Below are 19,996 nucleotides of genomic sequence, written 5' to 3' on the forward strand. Positions count from 1 at the left end.
CGTATTTTACATTAGAATAGCGTGTTGCATTGGTTCTTATCAATTGTCTTCTCGCAGCAGTAACTCTTAAATCCCATTGTTTTCGTGTTGAAAATCAGTAGGTCTACTGTAGGCGTACTTAGGTTATACATTGGACAGTGCTACGTACACTCCACAGTGGTTCATCAATGCATTATTATCCAGAATGAAAACGCTTAATGACAGCATGGCTAAATGCTCAAAACAATCAACTTTTATGGGTATACCAAGTAGTGTATGAGTAACAGAAGTTTGAAGTTCGTGAACAGAAACCCAACACCACTTCGATTTTGCCATGATTCCTTAAAACTTAAGCAAAACAATGTGACACTTTAGTGTCACCGTACGGATAGATTACCTTTAAACAACAACATCAAACGCATTTAAACGCCCAGTCACAAAAGCTCAGTAACTGAAAATGGACAAAACAAGTTCAAGTTAATTACATATAAGCCGCGTTAAAATACTTGATTTATTAACAAAAGTAAGTATTGATTAAGATGTAAGTACAAAGTTGATATTTGCTATACACAGACACATGCCATAGATGTTCAGTAAGGTGTATTTCTCCATGGTAAGTATAAAAGCGAGCCAGTAGCCATTGAGAGCGGCATATAGTGGTAACTTTAACCTCTAAAATGGTTATTAGTTTGGAAAATTCCCCAAGTGTAGCTACCAGATGGTCAATCTGGCCATTGATGGTCGATCTGGCCATCTGACAGTTTTTTTGATATGTTTCTTATAAAATAATAAAATAAAAACAACATAGGCCTATAGGTTGGACACTCTGAAGGTTAATTTTATTTTTGATTTTTCTACGCGAGCTTTCACAAACATAAGCTTGCTTCTTCAGTTGTACTACGAAATGGGAAAAAATAGTTTAAAATTGCTAGGTAAAGGTCTGCTTGGAAAAAACAAACGCAATGGTGACGTAGTATCTACATACATCCAAGCAATTACAAAGTACTTAATGACGCATCAAACCAAAATAAAACGAAAACGGGAATAAAACTGTATTAATATCAAAATATCAATATTTATTTATAAAGTCCCAAAAAATCGGCATCTCTGTTAAGGCCGTCAATAATGCAATTAAAAAGGTGAATAGTGCGCTGTTCTTCAATTCTGCGATCAAGGCGGTTAGTAGAAATCAATTTTCGTAATACGCATAAGTCGTTGATGTTATTGCCCGGTGAGTTGAAATGATTAGCTACGGGTTTATAGTTATGTTTATGACGGATATCGCTTCTGTAGCCCGTGAATCGTTTCCTCAAGGTTGATCCTGTTTCTCCCACGTAAACTGCCTTGGGGCAGCGTTGCATTCAAACCTTCCACTGATGAGATGCATAAATCCATTAGGGCCGACTACTTGGTCAGTTGTGTAGATATAAGAACGGAATTCACATCTAGTGTGTTGACAGGGGAATGTTCCCAATTTTTCAGATAAGTCGGGTAGTTTTCTCTACGTCAGGAGATTTCTAAGGTTGGGAGGTTGTCGGTAAGCTATTAGAGTTTGGTTTGGAAAGATAGCGTTAAGTGTAAGATCAACATTAAGGATGCTTTGTAGATTCTTGGCTATATGCTTTATGGGTCTCCGTTGTGGAGAGAATGCCATGATGAGTGGATTCTTATACGACTCTTGAGGGTTACGTCCGTATTTCAGGAGCCTATTGCGCGGCTTCTTTTTGGCTTTTTCGATTTGCTCTTCTATGAGATCGTTTTGGTAGCCGAGCTACGTAAAGTTTTGGTGTAATTTGCGTACTTTTTAATCTTGTTCTGAAATGGAAGAGCAAATGCATCAGTATCTTAATGCTTGATTATGAACAATAGATTTACATATGGGCGGAAGGTGTGAGCTATTTTGGGGTGTAGATAGGTAGAGGAATCTGTAGGATTACGGTATAAGGAGGTTTGTATTTTATTCTGGGTTAACGTCACCTGGGTATCTAAGAAGTGGACTTAATTCCGTTTTAGACCATTCCAATGTCAATTGAATGCTGAAATTTAGAGTTGAGTGCCTCCGAAATTTGGACAAAATTATCGTAACCGTGAGTCAAGATCATGAATATGTCATTAATATATTGCAAATATAGGAGTGGCTTCAGAGAAAAGTCGGATATAACGTCATTTTCGAGTCGAGCCTTAAGAATATTTCCGTACTGGGGTGCCATGCGAGTTCCCATTGCTGTGCCTTTCTTTTGAAGACAAATCTTGCTTTCAAAAATGAAGCGCTGTAGTTGTGTTAAAAAAAATACAATTAAATATTCGGTAACGGTAGAGGTGTCTTTAGACGGAGGTCTACGACGGCTGGCCTGAAGACCGGCTTCGTGAGGAATGTTCGTATATAATGATTTCACATTCATGGTCGCAATGATGGTTTCATCAGATAGATCTCCAACAAATTCGAGTGTTTTGGGAAAATAAGTGGTGTTTTGGATGTGGTTGCTGCTTCCGGACGCGCACACGGTTTTAACACGCCTTCAATATAGCCAGATATCATCTCTGTGAGTGTACCGTTGTCGGAAACAATTGGCCGGCCAGGATTATTGGTTTTGTGAATTATTGGTAACAAATAAAATGGTGCAATACGTGGGTCCTCAGGTATGGCGTCTAGAAGCTTTACGTCTGTACTAAGTATAAAATACGAGGAGAGTTTTCAGTTCTGTTTTGAAGACGTCAGTGGGATCGTTATCAAGTTTATCGTAGTATAGAAAGTCTTCCAGTTGCCGATGAACCGCGTTGACGTAATCATCTCGATTGGGTATAACTACGGCTCCTCCTTTATCTTCAGGTTTGTTGACTTTAATGCGGTTGGATTTCTAGTTAGGTAAATTTTAGGTTACTTTTCTTATGCTCTGGCGGTTAGCGCTATACTTTCCGTTGCATCTCGAAGTTTTTCGTTAGCTGCTGCCAGCAAGGCATGAGAAAAAATGATCAGATAAACCTCCATTATCACAACAACAAGAAATTTTTGCCAGCTGTTACAATTATAACCAGGGTTGCCATCGGTCTCAACTCAAAAATAAGCACGACTAGGAAACGAAAGACGAATACCACCTTAAACAGTGCACAACAGGGGAAAGCAACCAATGTTCCTAAAAAAAAATAAAACAAACGAGACACTATCTGCATGTTCTTAATTTTGGTATCTCATTGGTACAAAATGGTATACTAAAGGTGTCAAAATGCCCAAAATACGAACCTCTGCCCTAAAATTAAGATGAAAATAAGGACATTTCTTAGAAAAAAGGACAAAAATATTTTCTGAGACACTGACCTTTAAAATAAGGACAAATCTTAGAAATACGGACGGTATGGCAACCCTGGGTATAACCCTGCAGAAAAATTGGTCCATATTCTTTAATTCAATTTAATATAATCACAAACAAAGAATGATGCAAGGGTTAGTAAAGGGGAAAAGCTTTGCTAACGCCAATGATTAAAAGAAAGTTGTTGATTCCTTTTTTGTTCATGATATCTAACTTTTTTTTATAATTAAACGATATCATTTGTTGATATTCATCGTATAACATTGCGTGCTCAGAGAATAGCATTTCACCAGACTGGGCAAGGGCCAGCAAAAGCGTTTTATCAGATACACCTGTTAATAATACAACTTACTAATCAAACAAAATGCAAAACTATTGATCAATTTAGCAAAAAGAATTCATAGCTGAGGACAAAAACGAACGTTTAAACTACGTTTTTAAACAATTCTAAACCGGGACACATCTATCAATGGTGAGAGTGACGTCATAAAAAACACCAATGTCAGCCAAAGTATTTTGAAAACTATAGACTCTAGCTTTAACCAAACAAGGAAATCAGCAAAGTTAAATCGAGAATAGAGCAGGTACAGAATTTACATAAAATTGGTACTAACACTATAAAGGAAATTAGTGCATTGAAATGCTGTAGATTCATTCTTCAATGACGACACATATACGTTTAATTCTCTCTGACTGATTGCCTGTATGATTTAATTCTTGAGGTATGCTGTTTTGTTTTTGCCGGATTTTATTTCTGTGATAATGTTGTTGTAATTATGGTTTTCGGTGCTTACTGTTACAAAGAGCACTGGCTACGTGAAAATTGCTTCGGTAAAACTTTCTTGTTTTATTTAAAATGCCAAGAAGATATGAATGTTAATTTCTACTGCATGTATGGTCATTTTAATAAAATATAATCTTTACGTTTATTAACAGATTTTGCCACATGATCTAGATGCAAGACATGTAAAATATTATCATAAATGTTTTAACTAATAGATATGCTGCTGGAGTTATAAACAAAGTAAAACAACAAAAACGTATTACAGTTAATTACAAAAAAACGTGCAGAGCTAATCATATTTATAATTTCTCGTGTCAATAAGCCTATATACGGAGGGTTAATCACGTTTTAGCTGACATTTAACGACTTTTGAAGTCTACCAAATCTTTAAAATCATGTAAAAAGTTGCCCGAAGGTCCAATTTTTATTAGAGTATCGGAAATTCCCAAATCGATTCGTAAACTTCTAAATGCTTTGTATTTGCCATAAAGCTACGAGTCTTCCATACCACGCATTTCTCTAAATCTTATGAACATCTGGTGGTCGGTCAATTAACTCACCAACGATTCAACCCAGTGCGACTAAACCCACGACGTTTTAACCCAAGTTCTATTCAATGACTATGAATTGCAAACGTTTCAACAACGTTATGCAGTCCTTGTGAAATGCAAGATTTTGTGAAGTCAGCCCGCGGTGGTGAAATTTTAAATTATTCGCGTTAATAGATTGTCTCAAAACGTGAAAAGTGCCAGCTAATTATAGTTAACTCTGCGTAAATCCTAACTGTAAATTCGGCCTCCTATTAATTAAGTTTCCGAAAAAGTAAGAATTTCATTACCACAGACTGAGATCATCAGTTTGTGACGAACTTGTTGACAACCATTTAACGCTGAGAAAGTATCCTGAGGCAAATGAGGAGCGGATTAAAAGCTCGAGCACATTCATGACTGCGAGCAAAATGCAGTTTCTTTCATTCGTCGTCGTTTGTATTTCGTTAGCCTCAGTGCAGGCAAACTGGCTTTCAATTCACGATGAACGTAAGTAACATACAAAGAGAACCTGTGAAGTTTTGTGTATGTGAAAGTTATGTTTGGACAGTGCCAGTTATAAGTTTGGTAGGGCTGTTATGATAATGTATCGAGATAACTTCTAAGCCTTTCGAGTAAGCGGTCCAAAAGTATAGCTTATGAAAAGTTGAATAACACTTTTATGTCACTGCTATTTTTTTAACTGATAAATACAACTGATATTTCTATTCACTTGTTATAGTTTGCGATTACGATCCACCACTGATCGCAAATGGCACTTATTCAACTGTTTCGTTCTTTTCTTCCGTTCCCAATGGAGGACCCGTTACTTACAAATGCCATCCGGGTTTCGAATTACGAGGACAAGCAATTGTTTATTGCAGTGAGGGAACATGGACAGAAACCCCAACGTGTATAGCTAGCAAAGGTGAGACATGTCAATGCTTTAAGACATTAACAATAACAGCTAAGCTTAACATTCAGTGTTTCAAGCCTTTTGTGGCTATAGCAGTTAAACAAAACGTCTAAACTGTCGTAGGGTGTTATATTAAAGAGTATGTTGAGAGTCTTTAACAATTTGTAGGTTATAGCATGATTGTAAAATAAATTTCCTACTGTAGAATCTCTTCCTATTTCAGGATGCCCCGAACCTCCACCGTCCCCCAAGTACGGTCGGGCAGAATTTCTGCCGGTCCCAGAAGGTTATAATTACACCCACGTTGTTTTTCGTTGCGATGACGCACATGAATTACTAGGAATTCCTGGCACATTTTGCAATGAAGGAAAGTGGTATCACAGAGAACCACCAATCTGTTACAGTAAGGAAAATAGTGATAGCAAAAGAGATAACCTACAGTAGGCCTACGTGTAGTAAAATACTAATAAATGCATTACGAGTTAACAATTGACATCTTGTGAACGTGTTTGTATTTTCTTTACAGTTAATTATTGTGCGAGCAGACCTTGCGGTCTTGAAGCAGATTGTGAAAACAGAGAGGGCCACTACACTTGTTCATGTGGGCCAGGTTATGTAGGAGATCCATACAAGAAATGCCGACCCCGGTCACGTTGTCGCGGCAAGCAATGTCCACGTGAGCATTTTTTCTGTATGCAGGCGTTAGGCCGTTTAGACTTTAGACGATATCAGTGCAATTAGTTTATAGATAATATCAAATTCCTAAACATAAAATCAAAGTAGCCTATAGGCCTACTCTGAAAGCAATCATCTTCGTGATTCTGCTGATTGTCTTGGCAGGGTGCGTTCTGCCAACAATGCCAGAAAATCTAAAGACTTTTGAAGCCCCAAAGTTGAGATATAAGCCAGGAGATGACATAAATTACTACTGCTCATCGAACACACAGCTCTCAGGCAGTCTGTACAGTATTTGTCAAAACGATGGAACTTTCTTTCCTCCGCCACCGCAATGCAAAGAACTACGGTAAGGTGAAGTTTACAAATGCTTGAAAATTAATTTCCAAGCTTGATTAATAAACACAATTATGGTGATGTCATATCTGACGCTGCTTTTCGTCCCCTCTGCGCCAATGCTGAAAAATGACATGATTTATTATACAGTTACCAAGGTTGGTGGCGCATAGGAACTGCTTACTTGCTGGATGCAGTTAATTAGAGAACGGAAAGAGATCGAAACGGGCCCAATGTTTAATTCCGAAATTTGACTTACCGCATGATTAAAAAATTACGTTCATAAGCGTTTACGGGCTGCGTTTATAAGCGCAAAATAGCTTATCAAGTGACTATCTGTTGTGATATAACTTGCATGTAGGCCTATTGGTATTGTGGCGTTTCTATTTGTAATGAAATTTTGTTTTCATTTCAGCTTAGCAACTGCTTGGTTGCTAAGCAGTTGCTAAGCTGAAATGAAAACAAAATTACTTTTTGTATTATAAAAGATGTCTGTGTGGAGACCCGTCAATTTTCAGATACTGAAGCCCAACCTGATTTCCATTTTTGAACGGAATAAATTACTGCATCGGTTTCTAAATATGGCTTCTGACATGTTATTGACCATTTTGAAAACTGGAATGCGAAAGCGTGACGCTGTGTTTAAACTGTTTTCGTGCAGGGGCAGGAGTTTGGAGGAATCAAGCGGTGAAGAAGTAGCGGAAGAATCTACGGACTAATCTCAAACATCTTGCTTCACGACTTGTTGAAATTCTATCGTCTAATGTAATTGGGCTATTTGAATCCTAGCGAACATTGCGTCTTTCAAGCTTCCTCCGGTGTTCTTATGTAAGACAAATATAAGCCATATAAGCGCCAAGAGTATCATTTAAAATTGCAAGCATCATGCTTTCTCGTACTGCTTGATAAAACAGCGAGATTCTATGAAAATGAAGAAAGCAACTGGTCGATTCCTTGTAGATCAATGACTCATACTAGACCTGTAGCCAAATTAAACATGATTAGCCTATATAAGACACAATCACTGGTGAAAACGCTGCAAGTCGGTCAGGTGACGATTATTCATCGCGGACTCCATAAATCAGCAGTTGTTTTTCTTTTAAAGGCAACTACCAAACCCGAATTTCGTACTTATTATAGAAATAAATATTTCGCACAAACATAATTTTAGTGCTGTACAAAGGTTTATCAACTGGGTGCCATGGGGGCGTTCTATGGGAGCCACGAGCAGATGCGTTGAAGTACTAAAATGAACGTTACCAACTAAAAATTCCAATTTAATGAATTGATTGCTGTGACCACACACCACAAACGTACATTACAATGAAACTGAAAGGTAAATTTGAAAGTAATTCTGTGCTTTATTTAATCCGAGTGTATCAACGACAGTCGTATCCATGTATAACGTACCAAGTCTTGTCAAGTAAGGTACTGTACTAGGCTTACCGGTGGTAGATTACGTACCACAACCACGGTAGCCTAATAGCCGTAGGTTCATTCAGACAGAACTTGAACATTTACAACGTCAAATTGCGATCAACCGCTTGTAGCATGTTTTTTCAAGTGTGAGGGTTTCAATTTCCAACAGGCTAAAAACGAAAGTTTTAACACCAATTAAGATGTGAGTTGATCACACTTCTTTGGGTCTATCAAGCGAGCCCAATTGATACTTCCGTTTATAAAGAAAAAGCATAAGTTAATAATTTCCCACTCGTTAAAAACCGCTGTTCTAATTAAAAACATCTGGTCAATTTGCAGTTAACTATCCATAGATGACACTTTTAATATCACACCAAAGACTTTATTAAAGAACCCTATGCAGCAATGCAGTACCGTTTCAAAGAAGGATTACGCAAATTTCGTGAGCAAGGCGTGGTTGTTAAAAGGCAGACTCTTGTTGCTAGTAGAGAACAAAGCAATGGAGCAGGCTCTTCAATAACAAGCGAAAAACATTAAGCAAAAACCTAATCACAATAATTACATTTATTTAATAAAAATGCAACCGCAAAATTGTCTTTAAAGGTCATAAAGACACACAACGCTATGGCTTGCTTACTGTATCTAATACAAGCCCCTTCGGAATGTAAGCTTGCAACACTTAGAAGTTTATCCATTCTACAAACACAAAGGTTTCAACAAAAATATAATATTTATAACACAATGAATCACAACTTTGTAAGAGGTAAAATTACATAAATTACATACATGCACCTTTAACTATAAACAGGAGGACTTCTACAAACCGTCATGCCAAACTGACTTACTAATATGATTGAAAACACCAATCCAGTAATTACTGAAAGATCTAGCTCATAATAGTGGGATGAATTGACATTTTATTATACACAGCAAACATATCAGGGCAGTTTTACAGCCAGTAACTTCATGTTTTTCACAAATTGAAAAGATGAAAACATCTATGTAAGTCTAGTTACTGAAAGGCATAGGTATGAAAGCACAGTTCATTGAATATCCTTATATTGCATTCCAACAACAACACAACAGATTAACATTACAAGAAGTGACATTTAATTGGATTTCACTTTTTCAGTTAATTGGCGCATGGTTTCTTGAGTAAGTTGCTTTGCCCCTTGCTGTATGACTGAGTTGTAGATGTTGCTGAGAAAGTTTTCCCAAAGAAAATCGGCAACAACATCAAGAGTTTTCCCAATGTCTTGGTGGTTGCCTGTGAACTGTACATAACTCCATGAAAGGATTGAAACCACAGTGATGAAGAGAAAAATGTTGCAGATGGTCGCAAAAGATGTCAAATATAAGAAACCAAATAACCCAGACATCAGATAACAAATAGCTCCAACCACAAGATAAACACTCGGAGTGCGTACATTTCTAAAAACATTTTTTGCAGAATTGGTGCGAACGTAATTGTCGTACATTTCAACGATATCAACTTCCAGCTTTTCCCTGTAACTTGTACTAAATTCCACACCACCCATTTTCCTGGTGTTGTCAAAGCAATCTAGCGACAGCTCCTTGTATTCAATGTGCTTGTCATCTAACACAGTTGGATTAACAAATGCAGACGAGCTTCCACAAACTTGATCCATGGAGCTGGAGTAAAGATCCCGAGCTTTTGCAACAGCAGCTAGGTTGTTGGCCTCTGCTGTTGCTTGGAGCATACTCTTTGGTTCAGGAAGCTTTTCGCCATGATATATCTTTATGTACGACCGAAAATATTCAACCAACTCGGAGCACTTGACGGCACTCCCGTGTATTTCCTTTACTTTTAATTTTTCTGGGGCCAATAACATAGGAGCCAACTTCAACATATATTCTTTAAAATCCGGGGTGATGTCTTTCAATGCACCTTTAAAATGGGGATTGGTAGCAACAGCCAAGCCTGGGTGTGGCATGAGAAAGCAAGACAAGTCGTCAAAACAAGATCGAATGTGTGTTCGTACTCTTTGCAATTCCTCGTGCTGCTTTTCTGACAGCTCCAAACGTTTATTTAGTAGCTTCCTACCACCCTCGACACCATACTCATACTCATAAGGATAACTCCAATCACGAACTAAAAACTGCAGTGATTGGAATGGTTTCACATCAGATTCTTCCAGTGCCAACCTGCCATACTCTGTAAATAACTCCAGATGCTGAAAATCATCTTCCTGGATGTTTTGGGATATGTTGTAAATCTGTACTGAGCTGGTCATCGTACTCAATGCAAATACAGTTGCGCAATCTTTGACAGTTGAGGAGGAATCAAACGCTCCCTGTGTATCCATTAGGACAACTGCCACCTTCAGCCCAGCTGGTGTGCTGATCTGAAACACTTCGCTCCACATTAATATTCCTGTGGTCACACGATCAGATCCACCTCTCCAGGAAAATCCAGAAAGGGATTCATCAGAATCTCCAATCCAATTTTCGTTCTCATAATTTGACAGGAAACGTAAAAGAAAATTTAGTAGGAATGATTTTCCTTTGCGAAAAGCTCCGGCAACAGATATAACAACAACAGGAAGATCAGCAATTTCCTTTTTTAAAAGGATGGACGAGATTGCATCTTCGTCAAGAGTGAAAGTGTGGTCATCATTGACCAGAACAACAGGGACAGGTGTTCCCCGCTCAGTGTCATCGACCAGTTCATTTTGAACAGAATCTCCATCAACAACCATTTTATTAAATGTTAAGTATTTATTTCTGCAAAAGAGAAAGGTCATTGACTCATTCATGATAACAATTGTAGCATACAAGTATACCTAACAGGGAGTTACGCTATTTCAGCTTAAAAAAGTCACTTTACCTAAAATTTCTGATTTAAAACCTTGACTTATCAAATCTACTATATGTTATTTATTTCTTCACTTTTGACAGTTCAAACTTGGAAACCTGATTGATCTAACAACCAATCGTTTCACACAATTAGATTCAATTACATCAACTTTAATTGCATGACTGGTTAAGGGCTGCAAAAACTGTTTGTGCGGTACATGCTTTGGGCAGGCTTGTTGTAAGATATCAATTGGCTAAGTATGTTAAGCTACAGATCAATCAGCTAAATTTGTTTGAACACATGATTCATGAATATATTTCATTTTGCTGTCTAATGTTTTTAACAGTTGAATTGCCTAGTAACGACGTCATGTTTAAAAAGCAGTTGTGATTCATGTTTTAATTCTGGTGTAATGTAGCAAGTTGATCAGTAGAACCAATGTGAGTATTCCATAATTAATGGTTACATTGTGGAGTTAAAAATGTTGCAACAAATAAGCATTCATCTTTCTATATATATACCAGTTGCTTCTGTCCAATTTTAAAACAAGTATGATAAATATATGCAGTGATTATACACCATGTTTGTTAGAATAGTTCTTCTGCTAACTGTTAAATGTGTACACAAATACACACAGTAAACTAACTTCAGTACGGTCCACCTCTTAATAAGAGGTACCTTGTACAATGCAGAATGAATGGTGAAGGTCATACTAGGATCAGTGTTTGTATATCTAAAGATGTACAGCATTCAGTAACCCTGGAAAAGTCTTCTTGTTTTTTCTATAATCTATAGCAACATAGCATATAATCTATAGCAAAATAGCAAGTAAATAAGCACATTGTTGGATAGCTATGAAGTAATGTGTGAAGATGAATTAAGATAAATTTTGCATGTGATTGACGATACACTGTAATGAATGTTAGTGAAATCATACAATACAATGCTTTCAAAGCTATTGGAAGCCAATGGAGAACTGTGGTATGCTATAAAGCAAGCACTCCAAGCCTAGCTTGATGATAAGCTCTGCAATGAAGAAAAATTCTATGAAATTGAAATACTGCCTGACTTGTTTAAAATATTTTAAAGCTCAAATGTTGAGAATGAATTTTAGTTTCCTATATGAAATGATTTTTTTACCGATTGAGGCACGTTATGTACTTAATTCATTTGTTTAAATAAAAGCTCTTTTAGTAGTTTTTGTACGTATGCGATGCAAGCAAGTGATGTGAACAAATATTTGTGACTGACTACACAATGCATGCCTCCAAGGGCAATGGTGTGTAAACATAAACTGCAAATTAAGGACACGTGACCTACTGGGATTAGAATCTGAGGGTCAAAAACAACAGCAAAAATTGTACAAATGTGTGCAAGCATTGTCTAGGCTAGGCAAGTATTTACCATATATGCCAACGTATATGTAAGCCCATTACTAGCTTTTGGGTCCAGAGTATTGCTTTTAGCCTAGATACTCCCATGTAAACCCATGCCACATTTTGGCTTTTGACTACAATAGCATAATTGCACCACGCACCATAATGTTCACTCACATCCATCATCATGATGCTACAACTTCATATCAATAAATTGTGCTTTTAAACAAACGACCTCCTATAACGTTATTGTTATCAACAGCAACACAAATTCTATTTTCTATTTGGCTGACTAGCTATTTGCAACAACTATTTATTTTTTTATTACGCTGTTAAACGAGTTTGAACTGATGTACGCATTTGTTCACTTTTGTAAATAATAAAAAAACATTCACATCATCTGCTTTACCCGCAAAGAATCATAATCATGATGGCCTAGTGAACTCATACGAAAAGGTAAAAGTACAATACCGAAACCACAATTGAGAACTGTCTTGATGCATTGTTTATTTAGTGTTGGTTAGGAAAGGACGCAAGTCAGTTATATGGGCAGCAATGATTTTGTGGTCAGAGCGACATTTTTTAGGTAACATTTTATACTCAGCGTAGAAGCCCACTGCTAATTTTTCAGATGATTTGGAAGTGCTAAAAGTGGGCCTATAAGCTGGCATATACGATACAATATTTAAATTAAATATATTAAAATTTAAAACTATACCATGAGGACGAGATAGTTAAGATTCGATAGACTGATGGGCAAAATGACTAATGAAACAACGAATCGAAATTGTGTTCGAAGTTATTGTCAGCATGAAACTTGATCCTATAAGAAACATTACTCCTCCTTGTAAACTTTATTCTATCATTGTGTGGATAACAATAGGATAAGTCAGCTACAAAGTGCCTGGTGATTTGCATTATTAAAAGGAATTGATTGCTTTTAACCCAACGCATGCACTGCACTTAAAAGCATTGTTTTCTTAAGTTGCAGAATATAAATAATGTCTTGTTATGTATGTACAAGCAATCTAACAATTAAAATGATACACACCAAAAAATCAAACAGTAACACGACACAAAATCTTCTTGAACAGCATAATTATGACAAGCAAACAATTCCAAACCAAAATATTTATTAAAGTGATAAACCTACCCTACTAGCTAGGCCTTTTCTAAGCTGTATCTACAGTAAGTAAAAAAAATAAATGAAACTCTGCAATATGCATTAAGGTAAGTTTAAAACTGTAAATAGCATAGAATCAAGATCACAGTTTCAACCGCCAAGACTTTCTATTTTAGAACCACTGGATCAATTTGACATTAAATTCATCTCATCAAAACAACAAGATTTTTTTGGCGAAGCTTGTTCGTAAAAGTATTAACTAGCCCTTCTGCACGTTATTTAGACATATGCTGGTAGGATACGTTTCACTAGGATTAGCACAAAACAAAGCTTATGGAATTTAATGCTTTGGGTCTTTTCATCAGCTATGTAGTTAAAGCTGCTGATGTTACGTTATTTTAAAATTCGATGAGCAATGTACATTATACATGTTAAAGCATGAAGACGCCCTGACATGGATGAGTGCTAAATGCAGAAGGAATGACAATGGTGTCTCCTAACACAGGTTGGTCCAGACATGAAACGCCACATTAAGGTTTGAGGAAAATATTGCGAGCTGCAAATAGGGGAAACTCTATAGTCTAATAAATAGGAAATATAACTTTAAGACAAATAACACACTTCTTGACTTTCTACTTGTTTGCGAATGTGTCTGCAACAAAGAACAAAAATCATAGCACGGGTGTTTTATCACACAATACAGTGACGTAAGCTGTAAAAAAGCATTGTTATTCCAATAAATCACATATTCACTTACACTTCAATGATGTGTGACTTATCTTGGCTGTGGGCTAATGTAATACAAGTAAACAAAACATAGTTGTATTCTAACAACTGCTGATTTTCCATTAAAAAATACAGAGCGTATTGATAGTGTCCGCAAGCTGCCCACATGCACATGACCTGTCCTAGCATTAAATTGGCAAGGGACATGAAAACGGTTCTTCGGGAGTTTTTTTTGTGCAGGGCCCGGTTCCACCTCATGCTGCTAAAGAAGTAAAGAAATTTTTTGACAAAAACAATATGAAGATGCTTGACTGGGGGGTTACCACATATCGGACTTTAAATCAATAGAAAATTTGTGGAGAATTGTAATATAATAATATGTCTCTTGAAAGCAGGTTGTGCCAATACGACAAAACTGATCGAAGATGTTATTCACAGATGGTTTCATGATGTAAAAAGACACAAAACTGTGAAAAGCTTGCAGCCAAAGGGAGTCGAGGAAGTTATTAAACACATAAGTGATCATGCTAATTGCATACTAAGAGCAATGTTTTATTTATGAGTTAAACAGTGGTGCCGAAAGTGGGGGTGCGCCATACGGTTAATTTTAAAAGTGAAAGGTGGGGCACCCTTTGCCAAAATGTAAGTAATGCCTAAAGATAAAACTGTCTTTCTATAAATTCCCCTATTAAGGAAAGAAAGGTGCATAAAACAAAATATTTACTTGATGTCCAACTTATAACATGTCTTTTGTTCATATGCGTGACCTGGAGGTTTTACGACAATTGTTTTGTTTTTAAACAATGTATCGGCGGGAATGAAGTTAATCTTTTCCCGTATAACAGATTCAGTTGTACAACAAATAGGTTATCTGTTCTCATACATCCCGGCTTTTTTCTTTTCCTTTGTTTTTGCATTTGGACAATACAAGCTATCATACAAGGTGGCATTACTAGTTGTAACTGGCAAAATTGCCAACATGTTTAAAATAAAGCTGGTGTACAAAACCAGTTAAAACCGTTACATAAGATTGGTTATGCCTTGAATATCGTTTAATAGACGAATGGATTCACCGTAGAGTTAATTGCCAAAATATATATGCATTAAAATATTTTTGTTAAATGTATTTCGAAAACAAGTGTCTGGCATGATTGGTGTATCCATCACCTTCTGTTAACTTAACTTAATTCCACGTTTAATACGTCACGCGTGTGAAGTGTGGTTTGCCTCTCTCTTTTAACTCTTTGGAGAGTGTACGAGGAGTTCACAATGAAACAATGCCAAAAATAGTGTTGGCACTTGTGGTTTGCACACTTATTACTACAATAACCAATGGAATAATTTATATAATTTTGTTCGAAGCTGAATCCATATGAATTAACATAAAAACGATCTTATTTTGTGGAAGCTATGATAAATCCTACTTTTCGTGGCGTGTGGTCTTCCATCTTTTTTCATGGATTGAGTCAATGTTTCAATTATACCAATCGTGGTCAATCGTCAACAATAGATGTTCTAATATACATTAACAGCCAACTTTGGAGCGACTGGATGGTCGTACTCGTATTTAACAAATCAGGTTTGTACTAATTTTCGACATAAAGAAGTATGACTAATACCTGAAATTCGCCAAGTTTTCACTGAAGAATATACTTCAGGCCTTCAGTTAGTCAAATCTAAACAATGTATTACATTTAAGACTACGCTTAAACCTCAATGTGCAAGCATATGTTTTCACATGCCCAGCTTTGTGCATGAGGTACGCTACATGAAGTAGTGTGACATTAGAAATGGGCAATTCAGAATAATTTACTATTCTATAGTTATTTCGAATATCTAAAACGAATCCAGAATACAGAAACCTGTTCTGAATTTTTTATTCTAGCAAATAGCAAAACAACAACAATTTATTCTCTACAACAAAAAGACAATTAAAGCACTCAATCAATCAATTTATTGCAGTGCAATACATTAAAGTTTCTAAATATCTACCGGTCAATTGAGATCGCAAGTTCGTCGCAGTTAACCCTGCTCTGGAAAAAGATCTCTCTGAAGATGCTGACGTGGCAGGTATGTAGAGATATTGTAAAGTCAACTGCTTTAGCAGAGGCAAATGTTCAGCATTTTTGTGCCATCAGTGTTAGTGGTTTTTGGTTGGATCTGCAACTTCAGAAAGTGAAAAAAGAGAAGAGAAAAAAAATGCATGTGTGTGTGAAACACGTGTGAATAATGATTACGCTTGTTTCCTTCAAACAATTGCATGCAAGAAAACTCACATTCATTTTTTCTCGCTTTTGTGTCGCACGTCCACTTTTTTCTCACTTGTTCCGTCGCACTCTCTCGCTCTTAAAGCCAAACCCTATTATTCGGTTTAAATTGGCATTTTGAATTCAAATCCGGAGGATTCGGTATTCTGAATCGCCCAGCCTTATGTGACATCACACCCCGTTGTTTTGCAAAGCTTGTAAACTATTGCTGGTAAGTAGTCAACCAGGTAAAAATCCTTAGCAAAATAATGTCACACCCATCCAATTCTTGGCTAGGCAATAAAATATTCACAGAAGGATATAAACAAGACGCGGCAAGAACAACATTAGTTATCACAACGACGTCGGTTACTTGATGGCGCCATACCTTGCTGCACCTTCAACGATTTCCAAAAGTCGGCGCCTATGGTGTTAAAGTTTTGATAATAATCAAACAAAAAAACTGAATGTATGCTGCAAGCCTTCAACATATAATGAAAGCAATTACGATAACCATCAAATTAATCATTGTCAGTGGCATGACCAACATAATAGCAGAGAGATCAACATTAACAACTTCATGTCACAAACTTACACCTCGATGCCTAGCAGCATTTTGATTGAAAGTGAAAAATAATGCATAATATCAATGACACGTGAGAAAGTTTTGGAGAAGACAATGTTCACATAATCACAATTTACATTAAAGTGAACTCTAGCTCTCAATTCCAATGGTGTAATCTAAAGATTACATAATTAAGTAAATTATGATATATTTGAAAAAGCATTTAACCTTAGTGACCTACACATGGTCCATTAGAGAAAACAAGGTTTGTTAGGCAAGCTCATCCAGCAAAGTAAATCGGGACATACACAGTTTTGACTGATTCCAGTTAGTGACAAATCTGAATTTGTTATTGACAAATGTATATGTCTCTGATATTCCATGTGAATGGTGTGTCATCTGCAGCATTGGGAATTTTGTGGCTAAGCTCGTTTTTGCTTGAATTTTTAAAACTGATGATTGTGGATTTATTAACAAAAATATATAGCTTTTTGTAATGTTATAAGACTAAGCTATAAGCACCAGATCTGGTCGTTTGAGGCGGCTGATCGCTCATTTCAAACGATTAGGGCAAGCGCTTAATCACTTTTTTTAAGTGGACATGACCCTACTGGTACGTTTGTATGATGCACCAGATTTTTCTGGTGCAGAAAGTTGGCTTTCGTGCCAATTTTCTGCCGCAGAATTGCTATTTTTCTCCCATAATCTATATTATAAACATGACATTGGCACGGCACAAATGTTGCCAAGTTACATTTATCCAGCGTACTGAGAGCAAATTTTCTGGTAGGGGACATAGCCATTAGCCAGAGAAGAGCGAGGTGGCATTCATGCTTATAACAAACAATACACATCCGACAAAATCGCCCATCTGACGTTGATGAGGATGAGCATGTGAATGTAGTTACTCAGTTTGTATTTACTTGTAGTTGAATATTTTAAACTTTGCTTAACATGCAATACAAAATTAGCTTAATGCAGTGTGCTGCATATAGCACACAGGCCCTTACGAATCTTATGCCCAGGTGCGTTCCATATGAGTTACCCCGAAGCTTAACCGTGTGACATACAGCCAAGCGGCATCAACTTGCTTTGTACTCAGTGTGACACGAAGTTAATTCACGTCTTGGCGCAACCATGGCAACAGCAAATTCACTATGGTGCTTTTTCATTTTTCTTTTGTTTTTTTAAATTGCATTTGGCGTAACTTCTTCAATGGCATAATGGCATACTCCATGAACTGACCTTCGAAGTATGCATTGCACGGACTGCACCCTGGATTTTACATCACATGCTTTACTGGCCATAGGCCTATATCTAGACGTCAGGGTGCAAACCGGCATAAAATAAAAGCTAGGCTAGCCTAGTCAACATGTTCGCACATTTTTTTCTTCATTGTGTAAAGGGATTTATATAGGCTAAATAAATAAAAGCTGGTTGTTTTACCGCTAAGTTATAATAAATATACAAACAGCTGAAGCTTCAATCCACACAAAAAATTGCTCGCACGATTTCTTGTCGAAAATTGCCGTACTTTTGAAGTGGTTGTGCACTTCCGCACTAGGGTATACCCAAACGAAGTAAATGACTCGGACAGTAGGAAATCTAGATACTTAAAGTACAAATCCATAACCTACTGACCTACTTTTTGAAAATTCATCGACTCATTTGCCATAACAAGACCGAACAACAGATTTGGATTTTAACTTGTGCTTTCAGCCGCCTTCTCATGATCATAGACACCTTAAACGCTGCCGATATCTGCAAGCAACTAAGCATTTCTGTGGCTGTGAAGTATACAAAATTTTGTTACGAAAAAATGTTGCATGAATCAGCGCAAGTCTTTCGATCAAAAATCTTGTATTTCTATTAATTTGAACGTTTTGTTTTCTTTTTTGTAAATTAAGTTTGTAACCATGTAAGTTTAAGGTTTTTGAGTGGAAAACTTACGCTGAGTCATGCCAAATTTCTACGCTACAATGCCCAGAACAAAATTGATATGCCAAAGCCACAAAAATTTAAATTTCATTGGCTGCTTTGAGGTAAGTAAATTTTGAGCATAGAATTTTCAGGGTCCATGCCGCTTTACGGATGACTGCTTCGTGAATACACTTCTCTTATCTCATATTCAACCGCAAAAAAATTATGTTTATTAACCTGCTTTCAAGTATGTCGAGTTCTCGTTTTTAACATGCTCTCCTAATCCATTTAAACGAAAGAATTTTACTTCACCTTGCCCTCACAATATCGAGCAGGAAAAGGTATATAGGCAAGAAAGTACTGTAGGTATAGATCAGATCATGATAAAAGCATATGGTAAAAGTAACCTATAAAGTGATAGACTATAGAACATTGAATTGACGGATAGGGCACCGCTACTTACAACTCCGTAACAACGAGTAACCAAACATTCAATGATTTACAATTGTGAGAGTTTGTATTTAGAGAATAATGTAAAAAGACATGCAGATAGACGTTTGCAGAAAATCTTGGGAACGTGTAAGATTATCAACATTGTTTATAAGTAAAGACAGTAACAAACTAAGACAACTAAAGCTTAGTCTTTACACTATTGGATTTTTAAGGACTATGGTTGAAGCAATGGCTGATATTTAAAGCCTCGCTTTGAAAAGTATCCTTGGGGTCCAACAGAAGCTTTCTAAATTAAATAATTGTGGAGATTTTCAATAAGATTACCTTTCACAACAAAAGTGTTAGTTTCAAATTAGATATCCTGGGTGTAAGCTAGCGAAACTAGGCTACACCATAAGTAACCAAACGATGTGCAAGGTAGTCTTTGCCGCTTTTTCTCGCTCGTTGGTTGCCGTTTGTGAGCGTATTGCTTGTTATGTTTTTCTATAACAAGGTTAGTTAGTTAGGTTAGTCTTTTCGCTCACCAATGTAAACGGCGTAAAATAACATATATAAACAAAAATTTAGTTAGATTTTGAGTCAAGTTCGAGGGACTGAACAAAAGCTTTGAAGATCGTATATATGAGTTCGCCAAGATTATGAGCTACAGAAGTTACAGCATTAGGTCTCACATATCAAAAAAATGCACATTTTCCTCTTTGACATCGTAACCGTACATTTGATAAATAAGCTATTGCTTTGATATTTTATAATGCTGAGAGTAAATAATATTGCTTGCACTAAAGGCAGCCAGGACACAATCCTTTTAGTTTTCTTTCAGTGCTG

General features: G+C 36.7%; 2 protein-coding genes across 2 annotated transcripts; one reads left to right on the forward strand and one right to left on the reverse strand.

Annotated features, from left to right (window-relative positions):
* The first annotated feature begins 2,732 nt into the window (after positions 1–2,732).
* LOC143464744 (C4b-binding protein alpha chain-like) lies at positions 2,733–7,413 on the forward strand. Its single transcript, XM_076962696.1, has 7 exons — positions 2,733–2,809; positions 4,915–5,108; positions 5,341–5,526; positions 5,738–5,917; positions 6,041–6,190; positions 6,355–6,538; positions 7,187–7,413. Exons 1-7 carry the CDS (start codon positions 2,748–2,750, stop codon positions 7,242–7,244), a joined length of 1,014 nt encoding a protein of 337 aa, XP_076818811.1. The 5' UTR covers positions 2,733–2,747; the 3' UTR covers positions 7,245–7,413.
* Positions 7,414–8,493: 1,080 nt separating this feature from the next.
* Positions 8,494–11,551, reverse strand: LOC143464743 (atlastin-2-like). The gene has a single exon (XM_076962695.1). The coding sequence runs from the start codon at positions 10,719–10,721 to the stop codon at positions 9,054–9,056; it is 1,668 nt and encodes a 555-aa protein (XP_076818810.1). The 5' UTR covers positions 10,722–11,551; the 3' UTR covers positions 8,494–9,053.
* Positions 11,552–19,996: the final 8,445 nt, after the last annotated feature.

The sequence above is a fragment of the Clavelina lepadiformis genome, chromosome 7 (genome assembly GCF_947623445.1).
Source record: "Clavelina lepadiformis chromosome 7, kaClaLepa1.1, whole genome shotgun sequence".
NCBI lineage: Eukaryota > Metazoa > Chordata > Ascidiacea > Aplousobranchia > Clavelinidae > Clavelina > Clavelina lepadiformis.